Raw genomic sequence first — 16885 nt, 5'->3', positions numbered from 1 at the left:
CAATCCTCATTTTTTCCTTTTCTTTCTTCCCTTCTTCCTTCCTTCCTTCCTCTCTCTTTCTTTCATTTTTTTGGGGGGTCAGGGCAAGTCTCATGTAGCATAATTTTCATATTTTCATCAAACTTTTTAAAAAGATTTTATTTATTTATTTATTTATTTATTAACTGCTCACAGGCCTTTATTCACTAATGGGTTGACACTTTCCCTTTTCCAGGCTGCCCCTTATCGAGGGTCCCACCCAGCTCAGGGCCCTCCAGTCAGGGGGAAGGTCCTGGTGGCCAGGCACCTGGTTTGGAGAAGGACTTCACCCCTCTCTGGGAGTTGCTGGTCTTTGTTGTTAGGAAGAAGATGGGGAGGGACACAGGCCATTAACACTCACAGCTCCGTGATGTCCCCAGCGGGGATGCAGGGTAGTAGGGACTGGGGATATCCCCAGCCTCAGAAGCCTGAGGGTCTCAGGAATCAGGCTCCCAGGATAGTGCCAAAGAAGCAGCTCTGGGCAAGGGCTCCTGAGTCGTGTTAGGGCTTCTGGAAAAGTCACAGGAGGGCTGCAGTAGGGGTGGTCATGGTGTAGGCTGAGTTGGGAGAAATGGGTGGATTTATTTATTTTATATATGTGAGCACACTGTTGCTGTCGCTGTTTTCAGACACACCAGAAGAGGGCATCAGATCCCATTACAGATGGTTGTGATTGCTGGGATTAGAACTCAGGACATCTGGAAGAGTAGTCAGTGATCTTAACCGCTGAGCCATCTCTCTAGCCCTTCATCAAACTTTTTGCAAGTGAAATCTTCAACTTCTGGTCCTCCTGCCTCCGGATTATAATCAGCTCATTTTCTTTTTAGTTCTGTTCAGAGTTGAATGTTGTTCATCATCATCATTATTGTTATTATTATTTTATGTTTGGCTTGCAGTATTTATGTGCATCACGTGTCCATGGAAACTAGCATAGGGCTTCAGATAGATCCCCAGGAACTGGAGATAGACATGATCGTGAGCCATTGTGTGGCTGCTAGCCATCAAACCCGTGTCCTCTGAATGTATTTGCACTTTTAACTACCAAGACATTTCTTCAGTCCCTGTTATTTTTGCTCATTTATTTATAGTTTTGAGAGCCATCAAGTAGACTAGGCTTTGGCTTCACAGAGATCCATCTGCCTCTGTCTGCAGAATACTGAGAGGCTGGGCGGCTGGCTACGATGGTACAGGTAATATGAGCCCAGCACTCATGCAGGCTGAGGAAGGATGGTAACAAATTCAAGGCTGACCTGGGTAACCTCAGACTCTGTCTCAGCATAGGTGAAACTTTAAAGGGGTAGGTGGGTTTACTGGGACTACAAACTCAGTGGCTGGGTGCTTGCCTAACCTTCACATAGTTTAGAATCACCAAAGGGCAGGAGCCAACTGTCTTGGACGGTGCCTATAATTCCAGCATTTGAGAGATGGAGAGGCCCGTGTGATCCAGGACACTGCTGTGGCTGCAGGAACGGCCAGGTCTCCCAGGCCCATACGGAAATGAGCAGCAGCATCTACCCTCCTGGCAGAAAGCAGGTGCAGACGAGTCTCTGGGCAGCACTGTCAGGAGACAGGGAAGGCTGGGTACCTTGAGATCAAGTTCAGACCCAGGCCCTGTGTATACCTACAGAACCAGTATATCCAGTATATTCATCTTTGTAGCAAGGTCCCCTAGTAGACCTGTGACCAGGGACTTATTTAGTTCTAGGTCTCCATGGTTGACCAAATAAGCAGTCTGTAATTATTTTTTTCTTTTGGATTTTTTGTTTGTTTTTCAAGACAGGGTTTCTCTGTATAGCTCTGGCTGTTCTGGAACTCACTCTGTAGACCAGGCTGGCCTTGAACTCAGAAATCCACCTGCCTCTGCCTCCCAGAGTGCTGGGATTACAGGCGTGCACCACCACCGCCTGGCTTTTTTTTTTTTTTTAATTTTAAATGATTTATTTTGGTCGGGCAGTGGAGGCACACACTTTTAACACTCCTGCGTTCAGGCACAAAGGAAGAGATCACTGGATCCCATTACAGATGGTTGTGAGTTACCATGTAGTTGCTGGGAATTGAACTCAGGACCTCTGGAAGAGGAGCCAGTGCTCTTAACCTGCTAAAGCTATCTCTCCAGGCCCAAATTTCTTGTTTTTTAACACACAGTCACATGTAGCTCAGCTTTAATTTAGTATGTAGTAAAAAATGACCTCCAAGACCTGATCTTCCTGCCTCTTAATCCCAAGGGCTGGGATTAAAAAAAACAACAAACAAACAAACCCCTTTAATTGTAATTTGTTTGGTCATCTCTCCAGCTGTTTTTTGTTGTTGTTTTTTTGAGATAAGAGCATGCTCCGAGTGTACGACTTGGGGGCTAGCAACCAACATGTTTACCCAGGAAACTATTTATGCAGTGTGGATGCCGGCTGGAAAGGTATGGAATAGATCTATGGTGAAGGTGGCAGTCCTTATTCATTACTAGAGGTTTGCACAACTCCTAGTATCCATTATTACTTTTAGGATCCTAAAAGGTAAAAAACAAAACAAATCTGTGAGTTTGAGACCAGCAAGGGCTATATTGTAAGTTCCAGGCCGGCCTAGGCTACATAGTCGAGACGGTTAAAAAAACAAGTAACGACAAAAAAACCAAACAATAGATCCTAAAAAATGGAGAGCCCAAACAATTAAGTTATCTCTGTTGGGAGAATTCTTTCCTGGGGAAACAAACATCTACCCCAACACTCTCAAGGTCCTAATGACAGATCAAAGTGCAGTTTCACCCAGACTCAGTCTGGGGAACTGGTGAGCTCATGACTGGGGCCTCCTTATGGACTATGGTTTACTGGCAGAAGCGTGGGTGCCCCCAAACTCAAAGCTCTCCACCCTACAAGGATGTCTGCTTCCAGCTCTCAGTCAGGCATCTGTAGAGAAGTTCCAAAGATGCAGGGGCCACAGGCAGTTAGTGAGCTGTGTAGGCTGGCTGGCAGGCACGGCTGCAATCGCACTGGCCCTTTCCCACCAACTTCTCTGAGGGAAATGTAACCAGGCCTCTGGCAGGCAGGCACTAGTGACCTGAGGGAAATGGTGGCCACTTTGCTCAGGGGACAGAATTCTACAGTACAGACATTCAACAGACAACTCTATTGAATGGAGGAGGCTGAAGCCGCGGAGATAGTGGTCAGTAAGTTTCCCTTCCAAACCAGAGCTTCATCTCTCGCACCGAGTCAGGTGTAGTGGTAGGGGGCAGAGGCAGGAGGATCCCAGGCAGTCTAACCACCTAGCAAGCTCAGTGTTCAGTGAAGAGACCTTGTATAGAAAACGTACACATACACGCTCATCCAAAGCATCTGCACCACCCAAAAAAAAGAACAAAAGTATTTCCTAAGAGGCAGAAATGCAATCTTGAAAAATGATATAAAGAAGTTAACATAAATATTTTTATTAAAATTAACTTTGAAAACAAGAATAATGACAGCATTGTTTCACATTTTTGCCATCTTTTCCTGATTGACAACATAAGACAGTTGGAGTCTCAGACCTGCTTTAGCTGGGCATAGCTTTCACCTGGAGTGGCACGGGAGAAAGGAAAACTCCCCCCCACTCCTCAGGATTTCAGGACCTTTGTAGGATCTGTTAACTACACGAAAACCACAGCCACAGAAAAGGTGTCTCAGTAGAATCAGCATCAGGATGGCCACTCCTTCCCTGGCCGGCATGTTTAAAGGAAACTTGAGCTCTTGTTAATTCAATTTCAACCTTTAATTTTTAAAAATTTATGCCAGCAATTGAACACAAGAGCTTACAGCTGAGCTACAGCGCCCCCTAGACCCCAAGCTAGAATTTGTTTTGCATATATATATATATATATATATATATATATATATATATATATACTCAAACTGTCCAAACATCAGTCTTTTTTTTTTTTTTTTTGGTTTTTTGAGAGTTTTTCTGTGTAGCCCTGGCTGTCCTGGAATTCACTCTGTAGACCAGGCTGGCCTCGAACTCAGAAACAAACATCAGTTTTCAAGTTGACTTTAAGATCACTCTATTGCCAGCGAAGATTACATAGTATGATTTTTTTTTTTTTTTGGTCAAGTTTTGTTCTAGAGATTGCCACATGTCATTCACAATGAGTACTAACCCTGTAGTGTTTAGAGTTTACAAAGCCTTTCTGTGCCCACTTGATGCCATCCACTGTCCTTAGACCCCCCATCATGAGATGAAAGCCCAGAGCAGACCTCGCTGGCCCAAGGTTGCCATGTTCTTCCTCATTCCTGCTGCTGCTACTACAGAAGGAAGACAGAGCCTGAGGTTTCCAGGTGCCAGGGACCCGCGCTTCCAGACTTTAACAGGTTCCTCGTAGCCTTGGGAAGATGAGCCCACAGAACACATGTGTTCTCCTCAAGAACAGTGCACTTTTTGAGGCTGGCTTTCTGGCTCTGAAGAGGCTCCTTCTCAGATCACTCTTTCCATACACGAGACAGCAACCACCTCCAACTTAAAGGCTTTATTTGACACAAAATACAATATGGCTGCAGGAACACCAAACTCCAAAGACAAAGGAAAAGAACCACGGTTCTATCTAATTTGTAATTAACAGGAAGTCACTAAACGAATAACAAATGGGTATGCTTTATGGGAGTCTTTCCTAATGCCCATACCTGAAAGACAAAACAATTCACCTCATTAGGAATGCTGGAAAGTAAAACCATAAAAACTGTTAAACACACATTTTTTGATTTTTAGACAGGGTTTCTCTGTGTATCCCGGCTATCCTGGAACTTTGTAGACCAGGCTGACCTCAAACTCAGTTGTAAGATCAAAGGCATACATTACCGAGCTTTGCTTAATAATAAAAATGCAATTGATTAGCTGTAAATTTGATATCACAGTTAGCTGAGCTAAGCCAAAGGCATTTGGCACTTTAGTCACCTGGCTCTGAATGCTGAAGCAGGAGGGTCATAATCAATTTGCTATTTCAACGGAAAAAACAACCAAACAAACAAAAAGAGTGACCACTGCTCTGTGAAAGCACAGGCAGGAGGAACCCCAAAGTCCTAGGGCAGTCATCCCTATACCAAGATACCCCAACACCATGAGATCATCCTTCCACACCCAAAGAAGGTAACATGTGGACAATGAAATAAATGTGCAGCCTGGGACTTGTCACGGTTGTGTTATGGACATTCACTGATTTATTTTGGTGCTACTAGGACTAAATACAGGTCTTTACACAGGCCAGGCAAGTATTCTACCACTGAGCTACATCCTCTAGCCCTGGAAATAATTGACCAATCATTTCTGACTCCCATATTTCCCACTTTGATAGACTGAGCAGGTTGAAAAAACTCAGCCTGTGAAATGCTAGCTAATCTTTGCTTATCTTTTTAAAAATAAGGCATGGTGGCAAACACCTTTAATCCCAGTACCTGGGAGGCAGAGGCAGGCAGATCTGTTGAGGCCAGTCTAGTCTACAGATCAAGTTCCAAGACAGCCAGGGTTACAGAGAGAGATTCTGTCTAGTATGGAAGGAGAGAAAAAAAAGAAAAGAAAAGAGAGAGGAGAAGAAGGAGGAGGAGGAGGAGGAGGAGGAGGAGGAGGAGGAGAAGGAGAAGGAGGAGATCCAGACTTAGAACCCCACACAGAGAAGAAACACCTACTTTTGGAATTCCCACTCTCTGTTGTCCAAGGGACACACCTGCCTCGTTTTGAGCCATCGAGAGATGCAGTGGAAATGAAAAGCATGCTGAAAGAGAAGACACAGAGTTACATGTCACTGAAGCCACCAACTGCCAACACCATCATGCACTGTGCAGTGGAACAACAGGTTAAAGAGCAGCCTTGGGTGAGAGAGGGCAGCGTGCCCCATGACACTTGGAACCCTGATGGACTTTACTGCCTTTACTGCTAAGAACTGACTCAGGGAGCACAGGACTACATTCTCACAGAGATACTGCCTCTTTAAGGGAATGTGGATCCCGGTGTGATTCAGCTGTTAACAAGATGCTTCTACTGCCCTGAGAAAGGAGGTCCTGAAATGTGAGAAAAGACAACTATCCTTTCTCAACAACTTTCTAGACGATTCTGTCCCTTCAAACTTAAGACTGTTTTTAAGAAACTAGGCAACAAACCCCTCTGTCTTTGGCTCTCATCTCTCTGCCAAGCATCTGACAGAACCCAGGGGTAACCTCAGAGGAACACGTGCTCAAGGGCAAGGTGCCCTTGTAAGAGGTTTTGGTGCGGGTGGACACCATCTTTCTTCCTCTTAATTTAAAATGCAGAAAAGAGGCCGGGCGGTGGTGGCGCACGCCTGTAATCCCAGCACTCTGGGAGGCAGAGGCAGGTGGATTTCTGAGTTTGAGGCCAGCCTGGTCTAGAGAGTGAGTTCCAGGACAGCCAGGACTATACAGAGAAACCCTGTCTCAACAAAAAACCAAATCCAAAAAACCAAAAAAAAAAAAAAAGCAGAAAAGAGTGTATTTAACCAGATGGTATAATTTACCATAGGCACATTTACAGTGCCCAAGCATATAGAAAATGTTGACACCTATTACCTCATGCAAGTCCACTGCAACCCTGGCAAGCAGGCAAAACAGATATTACTATCTGTCCTTTACAGACAGGAAATGGAACCCCGGACAAATGACTTGTCTAATTCACAGAGCTGGCTCATACAAGACTCAAATGAGCACCCCAGCCTAGCATAGAGCAACCTAGCCTAGCATAATGCACCCTAGCCTAGCACAGAGCACCCTAGCCTAGCACAGCGCATCCTAGCCTAGCATAGAGCACCCCAGCCTAGCACAGCACAACCTAGCCTAGCACAGAGCACCCTAACCTAGCATACAGGTTTCTGGAACATAGGCTCAGGCTCTCCTTTATGGCAAACTATTGGAATAATTTATCTTCATCTATACTTTTCACTAAAAAAGAAAAAAAATTTTTTTCAAGACAGGGTTTCTTTGTGTAAGCTCTGGCTGACCTGAAACTTGCTCTGTAGAGCAGGTTGGCCTTGAATTTGGGAATCTACCCATTTCTGCCTCCAGAAAGCTGGAGGCAGCTTTACCATACCTGGTTCAAAAATTCTTAAATTTAGATAAAAGCCAGGAGCAGTGGCATATGCCTTTAATCCTAGGGCCTGGAGGCAGATAAAAGCAGAGCTATGTTCCAGACCAGGCAGAGAGCTACAAAGTGAGTGTCTAAATAAATAAAAATTTTAAGTTACATTTATTTGTGTTTCTGTTTGTGGGCACAAGTATGTAGGGCACTCACAGGACACTTGTGGAACCTGGTCTCTCCTTCTACAGTGGGGCTTCCAGAGACTGAGCTCCTGTGCCCAGTGAAGCCCCTTTGCAGGCTCACCCCCTTTCCCTTCACACAGAAGAACGTTACCTTTTGTCTCAAGGCAGCGAGGGCAAACCACCTGGTGTTTTTTCTTCTATGCCCATCAATGTTTAACATCCTTCTTTGGCTTATGTGGGCCATGAAGTGGCCAAAGGGTCAGCTGGAGAAGAGTGGGCAGGAGGACAGCCACAAGGAAAGAAGGGTCATGGAACTTGAGTCACAGGTGGTTCTGAGTGGCTCGCTGTGCTATGGTTTCCAGGAACTGGATGTGGGTCCTTTGGAAGAGCAGAGCATGCCTGCAACTGCTGACCCCCCCATTTAGCTTTCTTTTTTTTCTCTTAAATAACTATTTTTATTTATGTGCATTGGTATTTTGCCTGCATGTATGTCTATGTGAGGGTGTCAGATCTTGGAGTTACAGACAGTTGTGAGCTGCCATGTGGTTTCTGGGAATCGACCCCATGTTTTCTGGAAGAACAGTCAGTGCTCTTAACTGCTGAGCCATCTCTCCTGCCCATTTAGCTTTTCTTCCATTTTTCTTTCAAAAATTCAAAAATGTTTTACTTATTCACTTTACTCATTTAGCTTTCTTTCTTTCTTTCTTTCTTTCTTTTTTTTTTTTTTGGTTTTTTGGATTTGGTTTTTTTCGAGACAGGGTTTCTCTGTATAGCCCTGGCTGTCCTGGAACTCACTCTATAGACCAGGCTAGCCTCGAACTCAGAGATCTGCCTGCCTCTGCCTCCAGAGTGCTAGGATTACAGGCGTGAGCCACCACTGCCCGGCCTCATTTAGCTTTCTTAACAAATATTTGTGGGAGCCACTCTAGGTACTTCTAAAACATCTATTGACTTTGGGTATGTACATGTTTGTTAGGTAGGACAACCCGTGGGAGGAAGTCAGTTCTCTCCATTTACCATGTGGGCTGTAGAACTCAAGCTCAGGACCTAAGGCTTATAAGCAAGGCCCTTCACCCACTGAAACATCCCACTGGGCCTCTAAACACTCTTTAAGAGTTAAATCATTTTTTTCCCCCAAGACAGGGTTTCTCTGTCTAGCCCTGGCTGTCCTGGAACTCACTCTGTAGACCAGGCTGGCCTCCAACTCAGAAATCCACCTGCCTCTGCCTCCCAGAGTGCTGGGATTAAAGGTGTATGCCACCACCGCCTGGCTCGAGTTAAATCATTTAACCCTGTTTATGCTTTCACTATTAGTCATCTTTTACCTAAGGGAACCCAGGACTAGAGATGTTGTCTTACTAGCAAGTAAGACAACAACAGACAGCTGACCCCAGAACCTGAGATTCCCTGTGTCAAGATAGAAGCTGTGCATCCTGGTCCCAACTGGTCAGAGCAATTTTAGTTCATGTAACTAAGACTATAGTTGCTCTATACATGGATTTTTAACATGTTAGAAATAATATGTTTTTTGTCTCATCTCCATAGCTGTCACACCCTGCAATGCTGCACATTCAGTCTAACAGCGCTGTGCTAAATATTTCTGTCAGGCGCGCACACACACTCACACCAACCCTGTACTAAATCTAACTTAAAACACATAGAACTGAGAACTTAATAATCAACGTATTCACCAAACCTCTTCCCACAGACTCGTCCTTAAATGGTCTGTTGGAAAGATGCAGAGGCTCTCAAGACTGTTTTAGGCTTTGAAGACAACCCGAGAGTGGCTGAATACTGCAAACATTGCTTAGGAAAGGTCCACTTAGTAATTTAGACAAACTAGTCTTTCTTTTAATGATGACTGTTCATCCAGTTAAAGGGTAACTACTATAAGGACTTGAATCTGCTTTTACTGTCTGTACACCTCTTGGGGGAAAGGTGGGCTACTTGTTTCCCCCTAATAATTCTCAAGACGGGCAAAGCAGGAAAAGCAGGAAAAGCAGGTAAAGATGGTTCCTTACGTTACAGACTCCCCAGGCAACCGTACACTCTTCGGAAGTAGCTGACGCCTGGTTGGCCTGACATTCAATACCTGTGGGAACAAGGGTAAAAACATCACTGACCTGGGGTAGCAGCTTCCAACCTGGCCAGCCACATCCTCAAGTAGTTAACTGGCTGTTAGTTGTTTCAAGTGGATGGGAAAAGATGAAGACAGCTGTGTGGTGAGTCAAACCTGTAATTGCAGCATTTAGTGGGCAGAGGCAGGAGAATCTCTGAGGCCAGCCAGGGCTACTCATGTGCTCCCCCTAATAGTTTTCATCAAGTTTCAAGATGTGCAGAGCAGGAAAATTGGCAATGAATTTACAAAGTATTACTGAAAATGGCAACCAGATAAGTCCCTTCTGAAAAACAAGTTTTGGAAAGACTTCCAGGCCAGTCTGGACTGTATGTACAGTGAGACCTTGTCTCAAAGGAAACCAAGAAAATGACCACCCCCAAACTCAAGTACCCAAATCAAGATTCGTGCAGTGGCACAAGCTGGTTTCCCCAGCACCTCAGAGGCGGGGGCAGACGGAACCATCTCACTGGCACTGGCTTGATTGCTTTGTTTGTGCTGAGGCAGGGTCAGGCTGCCTTGAATTTGCTATGTATCCAAGGATGATATTGAATTCCTGATCCTCCGGCCTCTTAACTCTCAAGGACTGAGATTCAAAGTGTAAACCATTATACTCAGATCTGTCATAAGTTTTTGTTATACAAGTTCAATGTTTTATACCATGTGACATTTTGAACGTATTATGAGGGAAGCAGAGGCAGGAAAATCATGAATTTGCAGTCACTCTGGACAACAGAGTTCTAGGCCAGCCTAGAACTAGGCCCTCTCAAACAAAACAAAAAAAGCAAACCAAACCAAACGAAACAAAAACAACAAACAAACAAACAAACAAACAAAAAAAACCAAAACAAAAACCCAAAACCCGAAAACCCAAAAAACCCAAACTGTACCATATTTACGACATAAAAGTATCTAGTAAGAAACACACTTTGTTTCTCCCAGGAAGTAAGTTCTCTCCACCCGAGACACGCGGTGGTAAGGAAGTAGGTAAGAAGGACCCTGAGCACTGTGAGGTCTCCACTATTTTCAGATGAAAGCTCCAAGGAAGAAAGATGTTCTCTGGGCACAACTTGTGAAGACACAAGGGACAGAGACGGGCACACATGTATCAGAGACTCCAGCCCGGTTTAGACAGCTGTGTTTCAGTGATGGCTCCTCCCATCTATGTTAAACATGGCAGCTGCTGAACTGTTCTCACAGTAGCACAAAGAAAAGGTCAAAGTTCAAAGAAACCCTGAGGCACAATGGACAACCAGCAAACGCCACAAGTGCTTTCTCACACAAGACCCGACTCCAGCTTTCCAAGCAGCAGTGATCAGATGTTCCTCCACTCCTTGGCTTTGTTATTCATCTTGCGAATACCGAGTGCAATTTTACTCTGTACTAGACAACACGCCAGGGTAGCAAATAATGTGGATAAATCGTAGTGAGAACCACGATTAAATGAAATAAAGGGATACTATAGTTAAGTTCTGAGAGTATCTGGGAGATCTGTTGACAGCCCATGGGTGCATTTGTAAGAATGGGAGTAAATGGGGGAATATACACATTTATAACAGGCATGCATGCACACACACAACCATGGACACTAAGACATTTGAACCTGAAAATGTAAAACTTTAGAATTTATAGAGCTGGCTGCAAATTTACTTCATAACTTATTCACTTATTTATTTAATATGTATGGTGTTTTGCCTACATTGGAGTCTGTGTGGTGCCCTTGGAAGTCAGAAGAGAACACTGAATTCCCTTGGACTAAAGTGATAGACCATGCATGGTAAAACAGCATGTGGTTGCTGGGAAGCCCTCTGGAAGGGCAGCCAATGCTCTTAACACCTGATCTCTCCAATCTGTGTATTCTTGCCCAACAAAAACTAGCTTAGATAAGAGTATTGTAGTTGTTGGGTGTGGTGGCACACACCTGTAATCCCAGCACTTGGGAGGCAGAGGCAGGCGGATTTAGGAGTTCAAGGCCAGACTGGTCTACAGAGTGAATTCCAGGACAGTCAGGACTACACAGTGGAATCCTGTCTCAAAAAACCAAAAAAAAAAAAAAAAAAAAAAAAAGAATATTGTAGTTTAAATCTTAGCCCTGCTGGGCCTGTAATTTGCCACAACACATCTGCCACTGCCTCCCAAATGGTGGGATTACAGGCATGTACCACTATATCTACCTTCAAAGGTCATTTTCTTTCACTACTTTTGCCTTTAAGGTGGTCTAAGATGGAAATAAAAGGCAACTATCGACACCTCATTCTAAATGGGATCTTGCCTGATTTACAATGAGTAATTCATTCTGAGAGTTTGGTATGCCTCCAAGACAGTGTTGGCGCACGCCTTTAATCCCAGCACTTGGGAGGCAGAGGCAGGTGGATTTGAGTTTGAGGCCAGCCTGGTCTACAGAGTGAGTTCCAGGACAGCCAGGGCTACACAGAGAAACCCTGTCTTGAAAAACCACAATAAATAAATAAATAAATAAATAAATAAATAAATAAATAAATAAATAAAATAAAATAAAATAAAATAAAAAAAAAGAAGAAACTATTTAACTCAGGAGGCAGAGACAGGTAGATCTCTAGTTCAAGGCCAGCCTGGTCTACATAGTGAGTTCCAATAGGGTTAGGGCTACACACACACAAAAAACAAAAACAAAAAAACAAAACCCTGTCTCCAAAACAACCACAAAACAATCTACTTCAAACACGCCAATGGGTGAGATACACAGTGCCTAAGGGTTCTGAGCCTGCTCTGAATTCACTGGTGAAGAAGACAATTGGGCGCGCCAGGATGACCACCATTTCTGTAACCTTCTCAACTTCTTCCCATCTGCCCCCCAAGTTACTTACAAAGATCCATAATGTGGTTCCTGCAGATGGCACAGTTATCAACCACAATATCCCAGGCCCAGAGGGCCACTGCATTCCACTGCAAGGAGAAGAGGGGAAACAATGCATTTTTCTTGTAACATAACAGGCTCATTAGGATTTCAGCTTGCAGCTTCAGTTACCAACGCCCTGCCATCGGGCCTACCAAAGGAAGAATGTTTTGCATTATACTATTTGTACTACATCAGAGGATAACAGTAGATCACAAGTACACGTCCTCATTCCTTCAAAGATGGAATATATGAACATGGGTATCTTTTTTTGTCTATAATATAAAATAATTTAGTTAGCCAGACCAACATGAGAATATTAGAACTATTTTTTGAACATCTGTTTAGCTTTAAATAAGTACAACCTTGAACTATTGAGCAGCTTTTCCTGACAGTGGTGGAAGATCTGCCTAAGTATTTGCTCTCCACGCAGTTTTGGACTTGGAGACTGGGAAGTGAACAGACTGAACTAATAAGTGGATCACTAAGTGGATAATCGTGGGATAAGCTGGATAGCAAGTTACCTACCCAGTGTCACCACACAGAAGGTCATCATTTAAACCTTACCAGAGCACTGCAAGCTAAGTAGAATCCAGTGCAATTTTCTTTTCCTCTTACCAAGTAAACTGATGTTCTCAACGTTCGTTTATGTCCAAACTATTACTTTGTTAGTTCTAGTAAGTTGACTTATGTTAGACAGGGCACCCCTTTCAAGGACTACTTTGACTTTTCAAATCCAAGCATAAGAGTTTAGTAAATTCTACATTACTTCTCTTATTCTTCAATATGGCTGCGGCCTGTTAACTGAGCAGCACTGGCCACAATGAGATGACAAAAAAGGGGGTGGGGTGAGGGGTGTTCACAGCGACACATTCCAAAAATACATAAAAAGAAAACAACTTCCCCACTCAAGATCTTCATTTTGAGCCGATTTATGTACTCTTAAGTAGGAACTGATACTTTTAAAGTGCTAGAAAACTATGAAGGGGAATAGTATACAAAAGGGCGTTTCATATTATTTTTTCTGTTCCCAGGTCATTAGCAATTAGTACTCCACCTTCTTAAACGGCACACGTTCCGGGCTTGCTTTTAAAACAAAGCCCACCAGGCTTTTTAATTACCATTTTGTGTTAGAAGTGTACACGGATATTAGAGAATCACTGGAGTGGCAGAAGCTATGTGACAACTAGCAGACGTCTCAGAAGAACCAAGCTTTACACTTGACTGTGGTTAGAGGCCAATGGAGGCCGCCACAGTTCGAGGGCCCACACCAGGTTCCCTCGGAGTCAATAGATTCTAGGATTCAGGAAGGGGAGGAGCAAGAACACCGGCAGAGCGCCTCTGCGGTGTCATCGCACGTTCCCGGGTTTCTCCGCACTGCCCCATCCTCCAGCCGCCGCAGTCTCTTCACCAGTCTCCATCACATCCACCCCACCCTATCCTTCCCCCACCTCTCAGTCACTTCAGTGACAGCTCAAGCGCTTGGCTCCCGCATCGAAGTCAACCTCGCGTATTTCAGTAAGCAGCTCTGCGATTGGCCTCACAGCTTCCCCCAGAGAGACTAATATGGCACCAGACAGTGGGCCACCATCATGCCGATCAACCCTAGGACCGCCCCCCCGGCTTCCTTTCGTGGTACCCGGTCCCAGGAACGCCCTGAAATGAAGCCCTTTCCCCCGCGCCTAGCTCTTCCTCGGGCCTGCCAGCCATATCCGCGCCTCCCTAGCTTCCTTGAGGAAGGCGCTGGCGAGACCCAACCTTTTTAACTTCAAAGCGCTTCTTGCCCGCGCCGCTGTTGGTGCCGCTGGGGGTATCCACATCCATCGCCGCCGCCATTTTGGAAACACACTGCCTGTCGTGCGACTACTGCGCCTGCGCGTCGTCTCACTTTCCGCCGCCTGCCCCGCACACCAGGCTCCTCCTCCCGCACCCCTCCTCTTATTGGCACGCGCGGGTAGAAGGGGCGGAGGCTGCTGTCACGCCCCTTAAAGGCGCAGGCGGAGGTCCCCCATCGCTCCCAGCTGGGGAGGAGGCTGGAGTGATTGAGGCGGGGTCGGGCGGGGCCGGGCGGGGCCGGGAGAAGGGAGCCAAGCGGTGGGGAATGTCCGTGAAGTCTCAATGCTGCACGCATTCTGGGAAGCCCTGTGGCCTGACTCCTTTTGGGGCGGCGGCTGCTTCCTTCTTCTGCCCCAGGACTTATACTTGGTCCAGATCCACAGCGCTGCCCCCGAGTCCGCGCTGCAAGGGGCATGGGCTGGTCTGTGGAAACCCAAAACTCCAAACCGGCCTTCTGCTGACTGTGGCCGGCTTCGGAGCCAGGCGGTGTGGCAGTCTCTCTGGAGGCCTGTGGTCGGGCTTTCCAAGGCCCGGGCACCATCTGCATTAATAATTTCAGTTTGGGAAATTATTTGATAGGGAGAGAAGAGGCCGGAATGTCCTGCCTGGGCAAAACAGAGCGGGCATTCTGAAACTCTGCCTTCACCTTCTCACCAGAAAGGTGATGGGGAACACTTAGGAGCCTGGGAGATGCCATAATAACTCCCATAACCAGCCAGCTCTAAGTGGTCCTCCCTTCTCCCCATTTCCTATCCGAGTTTTGCTACTGTGCTCCGGTTAAATTAGTACATTTGTAGTGGCTGAACTCGAATTTAGGTGAGGCATTCTGATTTTCTTACAGTCATTACCATTGAACTAAACAACATGTACTTTTTGTAAGTTTCCACGATTCGTCCAGCCCTCCGCTGTTTTATCTCCTAAATTTGCAGAGGTATATGCCTAGAATACATCACCCTTCGGATTTCCTATGTGTTCCAGTTCCCTCAAAAGGATAACAAAGATGTTTTATCTGAAATTTCTTCATAAAAGAGATACTTACTGGCATGTAATGCAGTGTGTAGTTGATGCCCTTGCTGAGCAGGGCGCTACATCCTGAAACAACACCACAGTTTTAACTTGCACAAAGAAGACTTGTGAAAGCCCTGCAGGGTATGTGTGTGTTTGCCCAAGTTCTACCTCCCACACTAAAACTGTCATCGATTTATGTGTCAACAGACCCCCTAAGGGGTGCTAGAAACCCACAGTTAATTACGATACTGAGGACATATTTATCTATTCTTCAACAACTATCCTGAGTACATTACTTGGTCTTTTAATTTTTGGTTTATATTATTATTATTTTTATTATTTATTATTATTATTGAAACAGGGCCTCACTTTGTAGCCTAGGCTGGCCTTGAAATCTGAGCAATTCTGTTACCTGTACCTCCCAAGTGCTAGGGACAGAGGGAGGAGAGTCACCATGCTACACTGGGTCCTGTTTTAAACAGGAAAACCACAATGAAGTCAACTCTCAGTAAGGAAATAAAACACAAATCAAAAACTATATCAGGGTGCCTCAGGTAGCAATACATGCTATAGAAAACAAGAAGATGAGATTGAGGGGAGGAGGCAGCAATATCTTGATTAATACACGTATGTTTGAATAAAGGTATTGGGCAATTTTGTTATTGTGTGAACGTTCTATAAAGTCCTTACGCAAACCTAGATGAGGTAGCCTGTTACACACCTAGGCTATGATTAGCTTACTTCTCCTAGTTTCCAAACCTGCACACGTCATGATATGCAAGCTTAACTCAATGGAATTTGTAGATCTAAACACAGCAAATATACATTAAAAATACGCTATAAAAATTCTGGGATATAACTCAGTTGTAGTGCTCACAAGGCTCTGCATTATATCTCCAGCACTGCAACAAACAGGTGTAAAACATGAAACCAGGTGGGACTGGACAGATGGTTCGGTGGTTAGAAGCACTGCTTTTGCAGAGCCAGATTTGGTTCCTAGCACCTGTGTGCTGGCATACAACTAACTGTAATTCTGTTTCAGGGAATCCAGTGCCCTCTTCTGGCCTCTGCAGGCATGAAAGTGGCACCCACAACTGGCCACATGGCACATATACATGCATGTATGCCAAACTTCATACACATGGCCTCGAACTCAGAAATCCTCCTGCCTCTGCCTCCCAGAGTGCGGGGATTACAGGCGTGCGTCATCACCACTCGGCATAAAAACAGATCTTAAAAGAGAGAAACATTTTTTCCTTTTCCTCTTCCAGGGATGGTGCTTAGAGGCACTCAGAATGGTCCAGTTTTGACCTACCTCTAACAAAACTAGGCTGCCTCGGGCCCCTGGCAACCAGATTGTTTACCTTTTATAACAAGAAGGCTGGGAAAGCTCCTAAATCTGCATGCAGTGTGTGCCCAGGCAGACTGTGAGGGTTCCCGCTGTGAGACCCAAAGTCCTCATGAGATTGTCTAGGACAAAGAAGCAGGTCAGCAGGGACAGTGGTGGCTCCATGTGTGCCAAGTGTGTCCGTGACAGGACCAAGTGGGCGTTCCTTATTGAGGAGCAGAAAATCGCTGAGAGTGTTGAAGGCACAAGCATGGAGTCAGAAGGCAAAAGAAATGTGCAGCTATTTTAAGAAATAAAATCAGCCGGGTGGTAGTGGCACACGCCTCTAATCCCAGCACCCTGGGAGGCAGAGGCAGGCGGATTTCTGAGTTCGAGGCCAGGCTGGTCTACAGAGTGAGTTCCAGGACAGCCAGGGCTATACAGAGAAACCCTGTCTCAAAACAAACAAACAAACAAACAAC

The 16885-nt window shown here is 45.2% G+C and overlaps 1 protein-coding gene and 1 pseudogene across 1 annotated transcript; both read right to left on the bottom strand.

Moving 5' to 3' along the window:
• Window positions 1-375: 375 nt before the first annotated feature.
• On the bottom strand, window positions 376-592 carry LOC127667889 (host cell factor C1 regulator 1-like; annotated as a pseudogene).
• A 2820-nt stretch (window positions 593-3412) lies between these two features.
• Window positions 3413-14121, bottom strand: Rbx1 (ring-box 1). The gene is made up of 5 exons (XM_052161270.1): window positions 13991-14121; window positions 12204-12282; window positions 9263-9333; window positions 5661-5746; window positions 3413-4661 (listed from the first exon to the last, which is right to left on the bottom strand). Exons 1-5 carry the CDS (start codon window positions 14066-14068, stop codon window positions 4649-4651), a joined length of 327 nt encoding a protein of 108 aa, XP_052017230.1. The 5' UTR covers window positions 14069-14121; the 3' UTR covers window positions 3413-4648.
• Window positions 14122-16885: the final 2764 nt, after the last annotated feature.

The sequence above is a fragment of the Apodemus sylvaticus genome, chromosome 17 (genome assembly GCF_947179515.1).
Source record: "Apodemus sylvaticus chromosome 17, mApoSyl1.1, whole genome shotgun sequence".
NCBI lineage: Eukaryota > Metazoa > Chordata > Mammalia > Rodentia > Muridae > Apodemus > Apodemus sylvaticus.
Note: the sequence above shows the minus strand (reverse complement) of the source record. Positions and strands in the feature narration are given on the sequence as shown.

Coding starts and splice junctions, on each gene's coding strand:
- Rbx1 (XM_052161270.1), bottom strand. CDS start 14,068: ATGGCGGCGGCGATGGATGTGGATACCCCCAGCGGCACCAACAGCGGC. Junction 12,283..13,990: donor AGCGCTTTGAAGTTAAAAAG/GTTGGGTCTCGC, acceptor TTCTCCTTGCAG/TGGAATGCAGTGGCCCTCTG. Junction 9,334..12,203: donor GAACCACATTATGGATCTTT/GTAAGTAACTTG, acceptor TTGTTCCCACAG/GTATTGAATGTCAGGCCAAC.